This window comes from Cricetulus griseus, chromosome 4, assembly GCF_003668045.3.
Source record: "Cricetulus griseus strain 17A/GY chromosome 4, alternate assembly CriGri-PICRH-1.0, whole genome shotgun sequence".
In the NCBI taxonomy this organism is placed as follows: Eukaryota; Metazoa; Chordata; class Mammalia; order Rodentia; family Cricetidae; genus Cricetulus; species Cricetulus griseus.
In genome coordinates this window covers 196,895,573-196,914,919 of record NC_048597.1, presented here as the reverse complement: position 1 = coordinate 196,914,919, position 19,347 = coordinate 196,895,573, and the positions used below count along the sequence as shown (strand labels likewise).

The window sequence follows — 19,347 nt, the reverse complement described above, 5'->3', positions numbered from 1 at the left end:
TGTAGCCCGAGGCCTAGCTAGTGTGTAAATGTGTGTGAAGTGTCTGTTTTTTTTTTTTTTTTTTTTTTACCTGTAGTTACAAGTCTGTCTCTTGCTCTTTCCTGACTGATGCTGTGTGTGTCTCCACTTTCCTTTCCAAAAGACCCTTTTGCCCCATCTGAAGGTAGTGCAGAGGCTGCGCCCGAGCTGGACCTCTTTGCAATGAAGCCGCCTGAGACCAGCGCTCCTGTAGTTACCCCTACAGCTAGCACAGCCCCTCCAGTTCCCGCAACTGCTCCTTCTCCTGCTCCCACCGCTGTGGCAACCACTGCTGCCACCATCACTGCCACCGCAGCTACCACCACTGCCACCACCTCCGCTGCCACCGCTGCCACCACCGCCGCCGCTCCTCCTGCTCTAGATATCTTTGGTGGTAATTTGTCATTGTTACTGAATTTCTCCTGCCTGGTGGCTTGAACCTGGTCCTGTAATGCACACACGACTCTTATGCATGAAAACTGTGGTTAAATGGTTCTCTGGAAACCATTTACTGCTTAACCCAAGGTTATTCTAAAATGCTCCTTCAGAAAACTGGAGATTGATGCTGTTACAGGCTTGATTTTTCAGACTGAGTGAAGGCCTGTGTGTTCTTGGTCTTAGATTTGTTTGATTCTGCTCCTGAAGTTGCTGCAGCACCTAAGCCAGATGTGGCTCCTAGCATAGACCTGTTTGGTACAGGTAAAGCCAAAGCAACCATTTCCTCAACTCTGTTTCTGTAGCTGTGTCCTTGGTCAAGCCCTTTGTAGTTGCTGTGATAATGCATTTGCTAGATGTGTGATGTTTGGTTTCAGCTTTCTCCTACTTACTTCTGCTTGGTTTTGGTTTCTTTCACTTTGGGAAGATGCTTTCTCCTCTCCACCAAGAGGGGCCTCTCCGGTGCCTGAGAGTTCTCTCACTGCAGACCTCTTATCCGGTGAGTGCTTCGCCAAGGTCAAGCCTTCAGAGCTCTCAGGAGGGTCCTGGGGTGGGGGTGGGGAGCTCATGTTGGGAAAGATGATCCAGTACCCTATAATGTCTTACATGTTTTAAAACTCAGGACTCACTTAAGAGAAGACTCTCATTCTACAGCCCATCGCCAGCTGGTGAGGGTTGATAATTTCAAATGTAAGGTTGGCAAAGAAAAATTCTGTTTTCCACTAAAGCCTCTAATACTGAAGAGTCATTTATCATTTGCTTTCCTAAACTGCTAAGATTTCCCCACCCTCTTCCTGTAACTGTGAAATCCTGAGGCCATTGTGGAGGCTCTGGGTTTCATTTTGCTAAGTAAGGGTGACCTGCATTGTCCCCTGTTCTTCACTGCAGTGGACACATTTGCAGCACCGTCTCCTGCAACCACTGCCTCTCCAGCAAAGGTGGAGTCCTCGGGTGTGCTAGACCTCTTTGGGGGTGCGTATCTCTCTTCCTTCAGCACTCAAGCCAAGTGTTTTTGTTCTGAGTAGATTCTCCCCTTTCATTGTTTCATTTTGCTTCTTTTGACTCTGAAGTTGCTTTTGTCTCTTCCATATAACCCTAAAGCTGCACAGGCCTTTTTCATTTCTTTGCCATCATCACTTTCATCCTCATTGGTTTATCACAACCATCAGTGCATGGCTAACAAAACCAGAGCATTCTTCATGTGAAGTTTCCTGTTTTCAGCCTCTTTGTTCATACTGACTTTTAACCGCTTGGAGTCCCTCTCTACTGTTTTCTCAAAGATGCTGATATGTTGGTTACATAAGCACTCTTTAAGTTCTTGAAAGCAATATAAACATGGCGTGGGTAATTCAGAATTGAAAACAAGCCAGACACCGTGGAGTTAATCTACATTGAGTTTAGTGGTTTTAAGTCTTCCCAGCCAACTTGGTGATGTTTTTCTGGTTCAAATGTATCTTTTCTTCTTTTTGTGTAGTATTTGAAAACAGAAATCTATATTGATTATATTGATTGCTTTGTATGTGCATGACAAATCTGAAGTTCTTTGTTAGCCATAAACTTGCAGGAAGGAGACAGGTCTGAAGTGAATCATGAGTACCCACAAAAGTGAGTGTCTTTGGGCTAAAACGGCATCTTTGCAAGTTGTAACCACAAGGATTATTCTACTGTCACTGAAGCATCCTGGTGTATGTCATGCTGGATATATGAGGGTGTAAAAAAGAGACCCCTGAAGGTGCTCAAACACATAGGAACAAGATCTGCTGCTGAATTGGGCATAGTAAATGTTTGGAAGCTTAAATGGAAAATTATGCTTTACCTTTGTTTAAAAAGTTTAAAAATCTCAACTCTGTTCTTAACAAATGATAAAATTTACTTTGAAACACTCATTTGAAAAGTATCTTAATTTTACAGTGAGGCACTAATTCTTAAACATTCTAGAACTCCTATAAAAGGCTAAACTCTATAGAGCAGAGCATTGTGGCACATACCCGCAATCCCTGCTCTTGGGGAGGTGCCCAAAGCAAACAGAAGCTACATATTAAGACTCTGTCTGAAAATACAAAATAAGGCAAACTGCTTAGATCATGATTCAGTTCATCCAGTCATTCCACGGAGACCCAGGAGGCAGGCTCACCATACAGAATAACATGTCTGTGCATGTCTCTGCATATATCACTCTTGAATTGCTTGGGTACTTACTGTTTGACCCTCTTACTTTCTTGCTGCGTAATGGATAATGGATAGATGCATTTGGAAGTAGTGCTTCTGAAACCCAACCAGCACCACAGGCTGTTTCTAGTTCATCAGCATCGGCAGATCTACTAGCTGGTAATTGATTCAATTAAAATGGCATTTTATAGAAGTTAAGTTTGAATATAGTTTGATAAGTAATAGATACTATATAATTTGCAAGGTCTATTTTTAGATTTTCCTTTCAAGGCATGAAATTGAAGGATATAATAGATGGTTTATTGTGGTGATATCTTGTTTATGCAAATAAAGCATTTCTGAAGATCAGAGGGTAGAGCTTGCCACTGCTAACAGACAGACAGGAAGTGAGAGAGATGACTGAGCAGAAAAAGGAATACAGGCAGGAGGAAACAGGAACCTAGTGTCTTTTCAGCTGGGAGGTTGTCGAGGTTAGATGAGGCTGTGGCATGCTCCTTCATCTCTCTGATCGTTCAGCTTTTGCCTCTGTATCTGATTCCAGGCTTTTATTAAGACCTATTAGTACTCTCATTACAGTTTATTGCTTCCTAGAATTTATTAGATGAGTCTTAAACCCAGTTATCTGTATATAAGCCACCCCTGTTGATTCTCTCAATCTTACTTTCAATTAGCGTGTTTGTTTTTATTTGCCAAAAATATGCTTTGTGTAGCAATTCTGTCATATAATGACTGCTAATATATTTTGGAAGGAATCTGTGGTAAACTATGCTGTAATATTTGACAGTTGATTTTGTAATATGTGAATCACCATAGAAGAAACCATTCTATATTTCTCGTGTTGAAATGTTGTGACATATGTCATGGACTTTTTTTCTGTCTGAAAACACACTGGGTGATGTGTGCTTCTAGGAAATGGATGGGCACACTTTTCAGGGATCACTGCTTATTGATAAGATAGAATAGACTGATTAAAAGAATGGTTCAATGACTGAAATACAGTTAAACCCAAGCATGAGTCTTCCTTGGGGAGCAAGACAAAGTGTGTTTAATGAGCATCAGACTTAGAAGTGGCCAGTTGGAAAACCCAGTCTGTAGGCTTTGACCCAGCTTAGCAGAGGAATTCATAGCATGCTAACATCACTTTTGATTTTGCTTGAGGGGAGCACAGAAGTAGGCTAGCAGAGACCTTTTGACACTCAAGTACAGATTTTAGTATACCTCCAGTTACTGCAAGGGATGCACTTTAGTCCTCAGGGTAACAAGGAGTTAACGAATGTGAGTTGTCTGAACACAAGGAAGTCCCCAATCTAGAATCTCTCAATTTAAATACCCTGGCAGCCATGAGGCCCTTAAATAATGACCAGTTTGACCAAGTGTAGCCATAGTTCACAACCTAGAAGCAATTTAACATAGGATCCCAACACCAGGAGGTTCAGGCAAGGGAACATGCCATCGTTCTCAGTCTTCTGATGATGAATGGAAGAGCCTATTGGACCCTTCCCAGCTATCAGTGCTATAGCAGATTTCCCTTGTGGAGAAAGTAGAGGCACCTTCCGTCTATCAGTAAATATGTTTGCTAGCTTCAGTCCCTCCAGCAGGGGTGGCTCTTTCATTTCTTTCACACTCTTCTGGCTCCTTAATCCAGTATGATACTCCCATTTGCCAAATCTTGTCACGGGGTGACTGCTGTGAAGAACCAGGCCCCCACTTTGGTATCTCTTTGCTGTCTGGAAGCTAAAATGTAACACAAGACTGTATACCTCACACACCCCACCCCTGATGGCTTGAGAGAAGGCTTGCCAGCTTGCCTTGCTTTCCTCTCAACCCAGATGCATTTCACAGCAACTCCAGCTTGGCCAGACACTTTCTACTACTTATTAAACCAATACATTCAATTCAGGTTTTTTTCAAGATCCAGCAGTAAGATTTTAACGGGCCACTGAAATAGCAAAGTTTCAAGGCTCCTTGGTGAAAATGATCCTGCTGCTTTTTAAATGAGATAATGGATTATAAATCATTGGCTCTGAAGTTGTGGTTAGAATCAAGTGTACTGGCTATCAGCAGAAATCTAAGAAGTCTTTCTTGGATATCTGCTAGCCTGCCATAAGACAAATTTGTCACAGGGACTGTTCCAACCCACTAAGCAGGAGGCTGGCCACAAGACCACACTATGTATTCCAGTGTCCTTAATCCATTGGTCCTCACTGAGCCTTCCAGGACCAGAACCTGAGATACTGTTTCCAAAAGAGCTTAGAACATTAGGAACTAAAGCCTATGACCTGGAGCAGAGGCCAGGGATCTTGGGAAAAAGAATGAATTGCCACAGGATGCCAAGTCAGGCTGGTGACAGAGCCAGGATGTTTGATCCTAGAATATGCCACAAGATCTAAAGCACTCTGGAGAGGCAAGGATCACAGTGGCAGAGGAATTTGTTCTCAAAAGGCTCACTTTGGGTCATGTTTTATATTCACACATACATACATACATACATACATACATACATACATACATACATACACACACAGCACATACATACATGTACACTCACACGAATATACTCTCACACACACAAAAAAAAACAAATAAGCAAAAACAGCTCAACTTGTTCAGTGGACCTGTCCATTCTAAAACCTTACTTAAGTGAGATAGAAAAGAGGTTACCTTTCTTGACTCCATCTTCTGTTCCTTCCTCTGTCTTTTTTTTTTTTTTTTGAGACTCTTTGATAGGAAAATTGGGCTTCCCACTTACATAAACTGATGTTTAGTGCAGACCTGTTTGTGTGGGTATTACAGTCCGCTGTGCATCAAAGCATTCCCTATATTACTTTGGTGGTAAAAGATCCAATCTTCCGAGCATGCACAGCGCTTTCACCTAATACCTTGATAAAAGAGATTCTAAATTGCATTTTTAGTTTTTCTAAAGTTCAGTTTGAGAGATCAGTTTCTCCCTATTTTACTTAGAGAAAAGCATTTCTTATGATTGCTTAAATATGACAGCACTAGGAAAGCACATGCTTAGTTTTTTTTAAAGTTATGAAATATCAACATAATTGTGTCTTGTGATTGTTCCCAGTCCTTTCCATAAGTCAACATCGTATCTTCAATTCAACTAATGTTGGTATCTGAGGTTTTACATTGCCCAAATATCTTTTTAATGCATATAAAATACAGCATTATGATTATTTGCAGAACTAGCACCTTGCTTTGTCTTGTATATGTTTGTGTAGAGACACAGCTGTCAAGCCCACTGCTATATTTAAAAAAAACTTAAAAATTAAATAAATGGGTATGGTGGATCATCCCAGTGATTTCAGCATTCAGACAGCAGAAACACAGAGGTTCCTAGCTAGTTTGAAGCCAGCCTTGTCTACATAGAGGCCACTCAGGGTTACATAGTTTAGGACAGTCTGACACACAAACAAATAAGCCTGGTAAAAGATACATACCCTCAAACTGTAATCAGGCTAACATTAGGATTTGAGCCACACACAAAACAGTTGCATTTTGTGAGGAATTTTCTAGCCATATATTATTGGTGATAATGAAACTATTTTATAAGGTATTAAAAAGGGGGGAGATGATACATAGATAGTATTACAGGCAGGTTAGACTGTGCAGAAGGAATCTTAGTCCCTAGACTGAGACAGCTCACCTCACACCGACTGAGATTTCTGTTTTGTCTTTGTTTTTATGTGGTCCAGCTTCTTTCTTGATAGCAGGCAAGCACTGTACCATCTTTTTGAAGGAGTAAGTTTGCATGTATACGAAAGGCAATAAATAGATCATAGAGTGAAATGCTGAAGTTATTCTTAAAGATTTTAAGTTAACTGTTAAAAAAAAGTCACTGCATATTTACATGTATTATAAAACTGGGAAACAAAGACGAAACAAAATGGGTAATTTCTTTAAAATGGTTGTATCAAAACCAGTTTTTACATGCAAATTTAGATCCAGACTTGTCAAATAATAATACCAGCACTAAAATATTGGTGACATACATCTTAATTTTTCATCTTCTACCATTTAAGTAAAAATCTTAAATTTTTTGGTTCATCCAGTATAGTAAAACTGGAATCAGAGTATTTATTGGCTCTGACCTCAAGCTTTCTCATCTACTGAACCTCATAGGAGTGTCCTGAGGACCAAATAAATTCACATTTGTATGAATAATGTGCTTAGTACATAACATGGCCCTGGACCACATATGACCAACGACTGCTATAAATATAACCCAGCCCAAAATCTTGGTTATTTTTAAAGCACCATTAGTTTTTTTTTATTTTATTTTCTGGAGGGGAGTTAACTCTGCTGCACCATTCTCTAGTGTAAACTACGTAGATGCCATCATTTTACAATGGCAAAAGGTTTAATAAGCTGTGGAGGGCATTGCTGTTTTTGCAGGGCCTAGGTTATCAAATGCAGCCAATGCAACTCTGAAAAGGGTGCTCAGAGCAATGCCTCACACTCAGGGCTCCTCATCCGGCTGCTGCTGTTCCATTCCACTTTTGTAGAATAGACACTAAGATTTTATATGTGAGCACTACTATTTATAATCCTATGAATGTGGTCTTAACTGTGAGTGAAGCTGATTAGTGCTCGAAAGATAAGCCCCACGTGAACACACACAAACACGTTTTTCTCTTTCTGTGGAGTCTACTGGATTTGTTGACTTTTCAGAGTCACTTCCAACCATGGAATGACAGAGGTGAAATAGATGAACTGTGGTACTTTCAGACCACTATTATTAGGATTCTAGAATGTACTGGTTTTTTTTTTTTTTTTTTTTTTTTTTTACCCTGAGAGAGATTTTAAGAAGCCAAGTTGAGTGCAGTCACCTCCAGTCTTCACCTGTGACTAAGAATGAGGCCAGATGACAGTTGCCTAAACTCCAAGTGGAAGTGCAATTTTTCAAAACTCATCATTAACTTGTCCACCAATGTCCATAAAATAAAAACCATTGCATCCAAAATATAATGATAATCTTAGCTTATATTTGCTTCATAATGTGACTAGTGGAGAATGGAGACTAATGGAGAATACCATTTCTCTGGCAAATAATTTTTCAAAGTTCATTCAGTACCATTTTAAATAATGAAAATCACTCAGCATGAACTTCAGAAAGGCACTACAAACAACTAATCATTTTTGTATATGTATTAGGAAAGTCTTAAATTTATGCCACTTTTGATTTGAATATTAGTGCTTACTGCTAAAAAGATGACCAAAGTTTATTTCCCAAAAGAGAAGCTGGTTTTGTAAATTGCACTGTTAATCTATGTCTATATTTTTGTGATCTATTTGTGAAGAAAAGATGATGTGACTAAACTTGAAAAAAAAACCATACGCAACAAATTTGGTTGTAAGAAATTTCTAGACATCGTGGTGCACGCTTTAATCCCAGCACTCAGAAAGCAGAAGCAGGCAAATCTCTGTGAGTTAGTAAGTCCAGTCTATATAGTGAGGTGCAGGCTTATCCAGGACTATATGGTGAGACTCTGTCTCAAAAAAAGACAGCCAGACTTCTGGAAAAAATAAAGATTTTTATAATAGAAAATCACCTAGTGTCTTACTAAAGAATTACTAAGCACCTCCTTGCAGGTTGCGTATTTTTACACAAAAGCAACAGAGTCACCTTAGGCTCCTGCTTCTGTTGCTGGAGCTAGAGACATGATCTGCTTCCAGATTTCAAAGAATAAATACTTAATTTGAGATCTGATGAATTTACAGCAATTTTATAAGCCCTTATCATTTATCCAGTAACCACTAACTTACTGTTTCAGGAACTGTGCTAAATATTAATAGAAAAAACAGGAGGAAAAGGCACACAGCTCCTGAACCTAGCAAGCTGTCTCTGGAGTTGGAGCTTGGGGAGCACGGGGATGAAGACATAATAGAAGTAGCGTGGAGCATTGCTCCTCATGCTGAGAACAATGATGTACATGGGGGATGGAGTGTAGCCAGCAGCAGTGGGCAGCAGCACATCATGGAAGTCCTTCCAGAGGCCTGTGACATTAGGAGCTGTGAGTTTGCTGACAGTCTGGATTTTTAGGGATGGGGAGCAATCAGAGCCAGAAGGCTTCTCTGTAAAGGATCTAGAAGGGATAGGGCACCAGTGAAGGCTTTCAAAGAAGTCACTGTCAAGATTGTCTACTCAGAGGGACTGCCTGGCTGAGCTGCAAAGAGAAGACCAGAGGGGATGCTAACTACACACGGGTCATGCCCTTGGTGACTGTTATCTGGTGACTGTTATCTGGAAGCAGTGATGAGAGCCTACCTACCCTTTGTGGTGCCATGGGGCTAAAATGTGGAAAATGAGGATTTGATGCCCTTTTTTTTATTTTACAATTCATTACTGGGCTAGTGTGTGCAACTAAACATGTTGTAATTAGCTGTTACTGTCATTGTAAAGTTTCGGTGTGATGACACCTTACCTGAATTCTAACCCTTCTTTGCTTTGTGAATTTCATCATAAGGGATCCCGATACCACGGGTTCTAATATGGTTCATTAATGTGTGTGCATCATACTTATGTGCTTGTATTAAGAGCTACTTAGTGTCTGGTTAAATTGGATCTGTCATTCCTACATGATGGGTCAGCGTACTTTGAAAAGCTCTTTTCAAAACAAGCCTGCTGCTTTCACTAATTGCGAATCGTGCAGTCATTCTTCAATTCCTGTAGCTTTTTCTGACTCTGTTTCTATGGTTTTTCCTCACTTTCAGCTGACATTTTTTCTGGGACCTTTTTTTTTCATCAGGATTTGGGGGTTCTTTCATGGCCCCTTCTACTACACCGGTGACGCCAGCTCAGAATAACCTGCTGCAACCCAATTTCGAGGCAGCTTTTGGGACAACACCTTCAACTTCAAGCAGTAGCTCCTTTGATCCATCAGGTGAGTCATTGCTTGTTCAAACACTCTTCCTTATTTCTGCTAATAATATAGCATCTACCTCCCAAGGTTAGTGTGACTGTAGGGAACTTACAAGTGGATGTTGTTAGCCTGTTGGTGGCTCTCAAGCTATAACTCAAGTTAAAATTTCCAGGACGTGTTTGGTGGCTCTAAGAATAACTTCCTGTCCTTTCTGTTTCTGTTTTTGAATTTTAGCAGCAATCTTACCATACCCACCATCTATTTTGCATGAATTCACATGCACATGATTTAGCTGGTGGTAAAGGGATGACAAATACTCTGTAGTGAATCTTTGAACAGTATCTGAGTGTGTGGACACCCCCCGACACACACCCCGCTCCTGCTGTTGCTTACACCCTCTGAAGCTTGCATGGCCCTCCGTTTTATGAAGTTGAGACACGAATAGTACCTTTGCTTCTAACCTTTCATCACTGCTGTCATTTTGTTTGTATTCTCTTCCATTCTACTCTTCTCATGCTGGGTCCTCACTACAAATTTTCAATTGGTGAGTTTTTGGCAATTAAATGTGTTTCAGAAACACCCTAAATATATCCTCTGCCTGACAATCTGGATGTTTCTATTGCCAGTGCTGACTTGAATGCTGTCTTTCCCACCTTAGAATGACTGTGTAGTGGTGTTTATGGTAGATATACATGGTTTCTTATAAGAAACGCTTTTATGTAGATAAGATATTGCTAATATCTTATGGATGTTCCAAGCCTTATTTTGAATAGTCTTTCTGTATTCTAGGAACTGAACAAGTGGTACTTGTCATCTGGGGATGAGGGAACACCAGTGGTGGCTCCTGACTTTTATCCTTAAAATCCTGTTTATTTTAAATGTTACCTTAAAGTATAACCCAAACATTGCCACAAAAGAAGGGGATAATCAAAAATAACTATCTCTAAAATATGACCAAGTGTCTTTCTGATATATATTGCTAGATGCTGACAGAGCACCATTTATTTTATGCTAGTTTCAATGAACACTAGGGAATTATCTATTTTTTTCAATTACAAATTGCTTTAAGAGTAAGCATTTTAGGTTAGTTGGGTAAATCATTTATAGTTCACTACACATCACTACCATTTACAATAACAAGTGCCTAGTGGTTGTTTTAATTAGACTAACAATGGCTACCACTTATTGAGTACCTATACAGAGGCAGCATTGTAATCAACGTGTGAAAAAATATTCCCTCGCTGGTCCTTACAACAAAGGTGTATGTTAGTGGTACTGTCCCCATTTACAGATGAGAAAGTGGAAGTGTCATTTCCTGATGCTCAGAGCTGAAAGGGTATGGCTGAGTTATAGCCTGGCTCTGCTCTCTCTAGTACATTATACTACACAGCCTTCCTCCCTGTCTTTCTCCATGCTCATTAACGTTTCCATGTATTTTTGAGTAGATGTGTTCTTTTTGGTATTCATAAGTTATATGAATTCTGTTGTTCCTTTTATAATAATGTATTTATATGTGTTTCCATGGTTTCATTAAAGACCGTCTTTTGCATAATATCTCCCTTGTCTCTTTCTTTCAATTTTTCTGAACCTGGTCTGTTTGATTTCCAGTGTTTGATGGTTTAGGTGATCTTCTGATGCCGACCATGGCACCATCTGGGCAGCCTGCACCTGTCTCAGTGGTCCCACCCAGTCCTGCAATGGCAGCCAGCAAAGGCCTTGGAAGTGACCTTGACTCGTCTCTGGCCAGCTTAGTAGGCAGTGAGTAGTCTAGTTTTGTTTACTTGAAGCATGAATGAATTGGATTCTTTTTTTCCTTTGCATCTTTTCACTCTGGTTTTGCTTTTGTGTAAGTTTTTTTTAAGGAGTGGATCAAAACAGTTAGCATTTCACACAGAGCCTTTCTTTAGAAGGTGAGCACTTGCTATTCCATTGTCTTGCAAGAATAACCACATCACTTTTAATCTAAATTACCAAAAATAAACAAGCACACCAACTAAAAAGCACACAGTGTCATGCGCAGGTTCTACACAAAGACATTGTATATAAATGCATAACCATCTGAAAATAGAATTATATTAAGTGCAGTATATTTATAGTGTCTGGGTTTCATTTTTCAACAAGTATTTATTCATCAGGAGGTATTATTTCAGGCATTAGAGATGATTCAGTGAACAAAACAGATAAAATTTCTATTCTTCTGGTCCTCACAAGGGGCAGAGTCAGAATAGTGAAACATTTAAAATAAATAAATTCTGCTTTATGTTACATCATGAGTACCAAGTAGAAGCAAGCCTCCCCAATGTAAGGAGTGAAGTAGGTAGCTGTCAGAAGAATGTTTTTGGACAATGGAAACATTAAGAGCAAAGACTGGGGTACAGATTGTATAGCCAGGGCTGGAGAGATGGCCAAATTGAAAGGACATAGGGAAGTTGGAGCTGGATCTGAGGGGATGGAGAGTCCTAGGAGGCGTGGACAGTTGCTATGGACACTGGCTTTGCTTTAATTCTGAATTTTACTTTTCACCAAAGCATATGGGCTTAGCTTTGTGGATATCAGGCAGTATTAAGCAATATCAAAAGCTTAGTAGGCTATTATGCTTGATCTGAGCATGCATAAAAATGCTTTCATGACATCCTTCAGACCTTCTTTAATTATTTCCTTCTTCTCAAACACCATCCCACTGAGAGATGGCTTTCTGTGGGTGTGTGATATTCTACCTCACTCCCATGTCCCAAGGTTGCCTCCAGCACACATTTGTCATTTTGTCAACCACCTGTGGCAGTTTTTTCAGCTAGGGCAAAAGCTCAACACTGGAGCTGAGCAATCTTGAAAAATATTAATGAATCTGAGGACTAATTGGTTGCCAAAACTTCTCCAAAGCTACAGAAACTGATAAGAAAAAATGATGCTGACACAACCATGAACTGTGCTATAGACCAACAGAATAGAAGCGAGATTTGGGAAATAAGTTTTCACATCTGTTGTCAAGTTAGTGTAGATGATGGCCCCAACGAGGGAAAAGACAGTCTTCAAACCTTGTTCTGGAGTGGAGAGCTGCTTCAGTGGTTAAGTGTGCTTCCTGATCTTGTAGAAGTCCTGACTTCTGTACCCAGTACCTACAACAAGTGTCTCACAACTGCTGTAACTCCAGCTCCAAGGGATCTAGTGCGCTCTTCAAAACCTTTTTCTGGAACAATGTGAGAGACTCAGAAAAAGGAACGAAGTTGGACTTCTTTATACCATCAAAAAATCAACTCAAAATGAGTAAATACTAAATAAAAACTATCAAACTCACAGAAAATAACTTGTTAGTAAGTCTTTGTGATCATGGATTAGGCAATGTCCTTTACATAGAGTTCCTGAAATACAAGCAAAGAGGGCCCTAGAGAGATGGCTTAGCAGTTTAGAGCACTTGTTGCTCTTGCAGTGGAACAGGTTTGAGTTCCCATCGCTCACATAGTACAACCATCCAAACCTCCAGTTTCAGGAGATCCAGCATCTTCTTTTGACCCCAGTGGTCATCAGGCATGCACATAGTGTATGTACATACATGCAGGAAAATATTCATACACATAAAATGAATCTATCTTTTTAAAAATATAAGCAACAAATAATAAAATTAAACTTTTAAAGTTCATCAAAATGTTTTAAAATTCACAAATGATTAAAGTGAAAGAGGCTAGAGAGATGGCTCAGTGACTAAGAGCTCTTGTTGCTTTTGCAGAGAACTGAACCTGGGGTCAGTTCCCAGCATGCACAGGGCAACCCATAACCACCCATAGCTCCAGTTCCAGTGGATCTGATGCTCTCTTAGGACCTCTGCAAGTACCAGGCCCACATGTGATGCACAAACAAACATGCAAACAGAACACTAATATACATAAAATTTAAATGTCTAAGATAATTTTTTAAGTGAAAGAGCAGCTCCAGAATGAAAGAACTTCTAGTCACAAATCTTAACAAATGACTTCTGTAATGTACAAATAGCTTCTGCAAATAAACATTAAAAATGGGAATAATATGGCTTAAAAACTGACAAAGGACTTGAAGAGAGATTATCAGGGCAGAGATACATAAATGACTATTACGTATATGGAAAGGTCTTCAACATCATCAGACATCAAGTTAGTGTAACTCAGAGCCACAATGGCCACGTCACATCCAGAAGGGATACCAATGAAGAAAGCAGATTGGAACACATGCTGGCATTCTGTGAAAACTTCAGACATTACTGCCAGTATGGTAACACAGTATGGCCACTTTGGAAAGAAGCATGGCAGGTCCCCCTCATGATAACAGAGTGGACCATACCTCTCAGCAGTTCTATTGCTAGTAAATGAAAATGCTTGTTCACACAAAAGCATGTAAGATGCCCTTAGAATTATAAATTAGAATTATAAATTATAAATTAGAATTATAAAAGCCTCATGGTGAAAACAGTCATATAGTCCATTAGTTCAAGAAAAGTGGTATGTGTGTATACATGTCTTATATAATGTTGTTTGGACTGAAAATGAGTGATATACAGATACATGCTGTAACATCAATTATTTGCCATAAATATTTTAGACTGAGTGACAGGTTTAGTCACAAAGACCACATATGATACAAGTCTGTTCATAAACAATGTACAGACTAGGCAAATTTGAAGAGACAGCAAGTAGTTAAGAGGCTGTATATCTGAGGTTATAAAAAAGAAAGAAAGAAAAGGAGGGAAGAGGAATAGCTGCTAATAGGTACCAGATTCCATGTGTGGCAACAAAAGTGTGCTACAAGTGATGACTCTACCTCTGTTAATAAACTAAAGCCACACTGTAAGGGTGGATTTTATGATACATGAATTGCATCTCACAAAAGGTGTTTTAAAAATACTTCCAGTGTTAGCAGAAGCTTCCACTGAGACCACACTGCAGACTTGCCCACTCGTTGTCCTTCTCTTTGTCCATAGCGAGCCTCCTGCATGCTGCTCACTCACAGTCTTCTTGCCAAGAGGCCTGGCCTGCAGCGAGGCCCACACCTCTATATAGCATTCCCATCTGCCACAAAGGGCAGGATTCGTACATGCGTCTGTATGGAGCATCTGCCTGGTTTTGCCTCTTCAGATGATCAGCATAAATATTTGGTTGGCTTTGTAACTGCACTGTAGAGATTAAATTGTATGATCTAACTGAAAATAAAATTTTTAGAAGTGACACTTCTTTGTCTTCTAAAAACAAAGATGTTACTAGCCGGGAGTGATGGCACATACCTATCTATAGACTTAGCTATTTGGAAGGCTGAAGCAAGAGGATATCTTGAACCTACAACTTAAGAGGCTAGCCTGGGCAACACATTGAGATAAAGTCTTTCCTGGAAAAATGATCAGAATTATGTGTAAAGATTTCTGTGTTTGTTTTAGTTAATGTGTATAGTTTATTTTGCAATGCAAAGAAACAAAGTACAAGAGCTAAATACTAAAACCATCAGCTAACAAAGCGGCTCCACACTTACTTGGCGCTTTGTGCTGGCTGCTCCCTCAGCCTAGGGATCTCAGCTTTGGGGAAGCCCCACCTTCTCCTGGAGGCCTTCCATTGTCTGGCTCCTCACCTTCACTCTCCTCTTTGAGCTGCAGTATTGTTTACTTTTCTCATACCATCATTCCCCATCTGTGTCACACCATTAGAGTGCAGGTTCCGGTTGGGGGGGGCGGGGGTCTTTAGTACTTCTCCTTAATGATATATCCCAAACATAGGATAATGTCTGATATAGCTAAAGCCCAACACATCTTTGCCAAGTTGACAAATGAAGGCTAGATGATTAAGCCAGGTATTCCCAGGATCACTCCTACAGTCACAGTCCACTAGCAGGGCTCCTAGAACCCAGCAGGACATGGTTCACCTCACATCTGGGCATCATCACAGCAGCCAGAGACGGGTGCACAGCTGCATATGGCGTTTCAGCCTGAGGAAGCCCCTTAGGGTGTGAGCAGCAGCCAGAAATTTGGTTGACTGCTAATATGTGGGCACACACCGCCTGGCACCTAACCAAGTTCCCGACTTGCAGAAGGAAGGCAGGTGTTGAGCATAGTCTACACTGCTCATAAACAGTCTAGGCCCAGTGAGCCAGTTAGTCATTTAGTCATTAATAGCTATCTTTAGAGACAGTTTTGTATCTTGGAAATAACTGTTCACTGGTCACACTCATAGACACCCCAGCCTAACAAGACTTTTTCAGATAGCAATCTCAGGCCTTCTGGGCAAGTCCACACTAAATGTGATCCTTAAAAATGGCATAAAGTAAAAGAAAATTTAAAATTCTACCCTTGTTTACTAGTATAGTTTCCTTTTAATCCAACTGGATACAGTCATTGCTAGGCAAGGCTCCTATGAGTCCTGGATTTCTCAAATACTGTAATACACAACCTGAATATAAGATTCAAATTCTTTTTCTTTTATCCATTTGTAGATCTTGGAATTTCTGGTACCACAACAAAAAAGTAAGTGTTTTTCAATTATCTGTTTTCCTTTTAACAATGTGTTGGTATGTGTTTATTCAAGACTATCAAACATTTCCCTCACTGGAGTATGTTATTTCCCATTCTTAAAGTTGGGTAATTTAAGTTGTTTTTCATTTCAGTTTATATTCTTGTTGTTAGTCTATTGAAATCTCCAAATTATTGTTCCACTTTGAAAATGAATAATCTTTTTCAGTCCAGGATCACCACTGTTACATCTGGAAATATTTTGGGGGTGGAGTTTTAAGGTTTTGTATGTTTGTTTTTTCGAGACTGGGTTTCTGTGTAGTTTTGAGTATTTTGATAGCCTTATGATTGATATTTAGCCAGTATTTCTGGATGATGTTGCTTTTAAAGTCTTTCCTGGGACATAAGAGTGGTAAACAGTATCTCCTTTCCTCAATGTATGCTTTGCCATCAAAACTGGGATGTGTGTTAGAGCTGTACAGTGACTATCAATCAGACTACAGGCATGATACAGCTGTGTGGAAAACCCTCTCTTGAACTCTTTAAGAACCAGAAATAGCCACCATCAATGAAATTCAAGAGGTTGCAGGGTTGGAAAGATGGCTCAGCAGTCAAGAGCACAGATTGCTCTAACAGAAGACCTGAGTTCTATTTCCAGCATGAATGTCAAATGGTTTGCCACTCCCTGTAACCCCAGCTCCAGAGAATATAACATCTCTGAGCTCCAAGGCACCTGCACTCATATGTACCTGCCCCCATACAGAATATACACATACACATAAGTAAAATGATAAAACTAAATTCAACAAGATATGTGTCCAGATTGATTGTATATATTTGGAGTTTTATTGTGAATAAAGAATTCAGTTAAAATTTCTGGCATATTTTTCTGTTGTGACATGAAACTCCTGTTCACTGAATGCAAAACACACACTTGTTTTATTTTGAATGCTTTTGTGCTGTCTTAAATACAATATGGCAAGACTCCTCTTAGTTTTTATCTATGCTCTTTTTGTTTTGTTTTTTGAGACAGGGTTTCTCTGTGTAACAGCCCTGGCTGTCCTGGAATTGGCTTTGTAGACCAGGCTGGCCTCAAACTCACAGAGATCCACCTGCCTCTGCCTCCCGAGTGCTGGAATTAAAGGCATACACTACCACCACCCTTTTAATCTATGCTTTGTATCACCACCAGGTTCAAATAGACTACTTCTAAACCCAAGTAAAGAATCCAGGAGGCCACATTCCATTTCTTCCCTCTGATGTGTTTTGTTTGTTTTTCACACTTGCCCTTTAGGGGAGATCTCCAGTGGAATGCTGGGGAGAAAAAGTTGACTGGTGGAGCCAACTGGCAACCGAAAGTCACTCCAGCCACATGGTCAGCAGGTGTTCCACCGGTACGTAACAGTGAGGCCAGGGTGGTATGGGCAGTTTACCAATTTTCAAGTCTGCAGAGCAAGTATTTTCTGCTTAACTTGACTATTAACATTTTACAACCCTGTTCATGTTAAAGTGATACAAGCAAGATGCAAAATTCACTGAAATGCAAATCTGTGGACTTTGCATGCAATAATAATTACAGTCTACACTTAAATACCTTTTGTTTGCAATAGTCTTAATAGTATATTTATGTTTCTGATTTATTTGTAAAATCAAAGAAATGATTTTCTAGCACATTCCCTATCATGGATTTAATACCATGGGATAGGGATTGAAATATCATATTTCCTGCCAAAATCTCCTGATAGTCTAAATAAGAAGTGAAAAAGGGTTTTTTTCCGTAACAGAAAGGATGAATTATACTGACTAGTTTTATGTCAACTTGACACGAGCTAGAGTTTTTTTTAAAAAAAGAAAGAATCTCAATTGACAAAATGCCCTTGCCAGACTGGCCTGTGGTGCATTTTTTTGATGGATGGCTTATATGGGATGGGCCCAGCTTACTATGAGCAGTGCCACTTCTGGGCTGGTAGTCCTGAATGGTGTAAGTAAACAGGCTGAACAAGCCATGAGGAGCAAGCCAGTAAGTACTCCTCCATGGCTTCTACCTCAGTTGCTGCCTCCAGGCTCCTACCCTGACTTAACTTCAGGAGAGACTCTAAGCTGTGGGCTGAAATAAACCCTTTTCTCCCCAGGTTGCTTTTTGTCGTGGTGTTTATCACAGCAATAGAAACTTGACTAAGGATGCTTTCTATTGTGTGATATTTTAACATCATATTTTTTCAGCTTACTAATTTTAAGCTTGAAACTAGACCATCATCCTTTCCATAAGGTTTAAAAGATATTCATTTCTATATTTCAAATTACTGTGTCTTCCATATTTTAGCAAAACTAGGAAAGCCACTTGTCCCAAGCCCACTTATAGTTTTCTTCCCTTGGGCGCACCCCTGACTTTCTACGTCTATCTGTCACTCCAGTGTCTAACCCTCTGACACATGTCAGAGGATAGAATGGTGGGAGGAGACGGCTCACTGAAGTCCAGTTCTTTCACAGCAAGAGTGGGCTGGGCAGTGGGAGGTTTGAGAAGCTGCAAGCCCGTGAGTCCAAACAGCACCACAAAAGCAAACCTCAAACCATTGCTATGGTGCTACTCATCTATTAAAATTTAGAAATGAAGTTTGAGAATGCTTTGTGTATCCACATACCCAAACTTGAAATGCACATATTTTAAAATTATAGCCTATCATTTTAAAACCATGTTATGTTGTTTCTTTCTTAATTTGTTCTGTGTGGTTCTGTGGGAATGCGTGTGCAGCAGGGCACTGTTCCTCCAGCCAGCTCAGTTCCTCCGGGTGCCGGGGCCCCATCTGTTGGGCAACCTGGAGCAGGATTTGGAATGGTGAGTGATGACCTGCGCCAAAACCTGTAGTTGACGTTCCTGACATCTTTACCAATGTTCAAATGAACAGATACTCCTGCAGGAAGTACAGTAAAAGAAACTACAGCTTAAGTCATCTGCTTTGAACCTGAACCAGCTTAGTCAGGAAGTGGGGAAGCAGTTACAATGTGTACAAGTATATTACAGTACATTGTTGTATCATTTTAGAGATGATATTTATCACATATTTTAGCTCAGTCATCAAAAGCAACCCTTTCTATACTGGGGCTTTTTGTAAACTCTGCATGTCTATTGTCAGCACATTTTAGGACCATCCTGCATAAGGAAATTAGCTTTTGTCTCAAGAATTACTCTAACAGGAGATGAACACACAGCTCCTGACTAGAATGAGGATGCCACACGGCCAGCCAGACTGGCATAACAGCTCAGGGACATTCCCCCCCCCCCCATCTGACAGCCTCAACACCTGGAGTTCAAAGTTACATAGTTGCTACCTGTGTGGTTTTCTCAGCAGTTGTTCAAAGTATGTAAAAGGTGTGCGTGTCTGGTTTTGCACTCAT

The 19,347-nt window shown here is 40.1% G+C and overlaps 1 protein-coding gene across 28 annotated transcripts in view; it reads left to right on the top strand.

Annotated features, from left to right (window-relative positions):
- Snap91 (synaptosome associated protein 91) overlaps positions 1–19,347 on the top strand; it is a 106,442-nt gene that overhangs the window by 82,871 nt on the left and 4,224 nt on the right. For 4 of the 28 annotated variants that reach the window (XM_035443845.1, XM_035443843.1, XM_035443855.1 and 1 more), the window contains 10 exons: positions 143–412; positions 640–717; positions 881–952; positions 1,342–1,425; positions 2,698–2,781; positions 9,378–9,512; positions 11,115–11,249; positions 15,936–15,966; positions 17,246–17,345; positions 18,704–18,787. In XM_035443845.1, coding sequence (XP_035299736.1) covers positions 143–412; positions 640–717; positions 881–952; positions 1,342–1,425; positions 2,698–2,781; positions 9,378–9,512; positions 11,115–11,249; positions 15,936–15,966; positions 17,246–17,345; positions 18,704–18,787 — 1,073 coding nt within the window. Of the gene's footprint in view, positions 1–142; positions 413–639; positions 718–880; positions 953–1,341; positions 1,426–2,697; positions 2,782–9,377; positions 9,513–11,099; positions 11,250–15,935; positions 15,967–17,245; positions 17,346–18,703; positions 18,788–19,347 lie in introns of all 28 variants that reach the window. The other 24 variants (XM_035443841.1, XM_035443836.1, XM_035443837.1 and 21 more) reach the window with 16 other exon arrangements.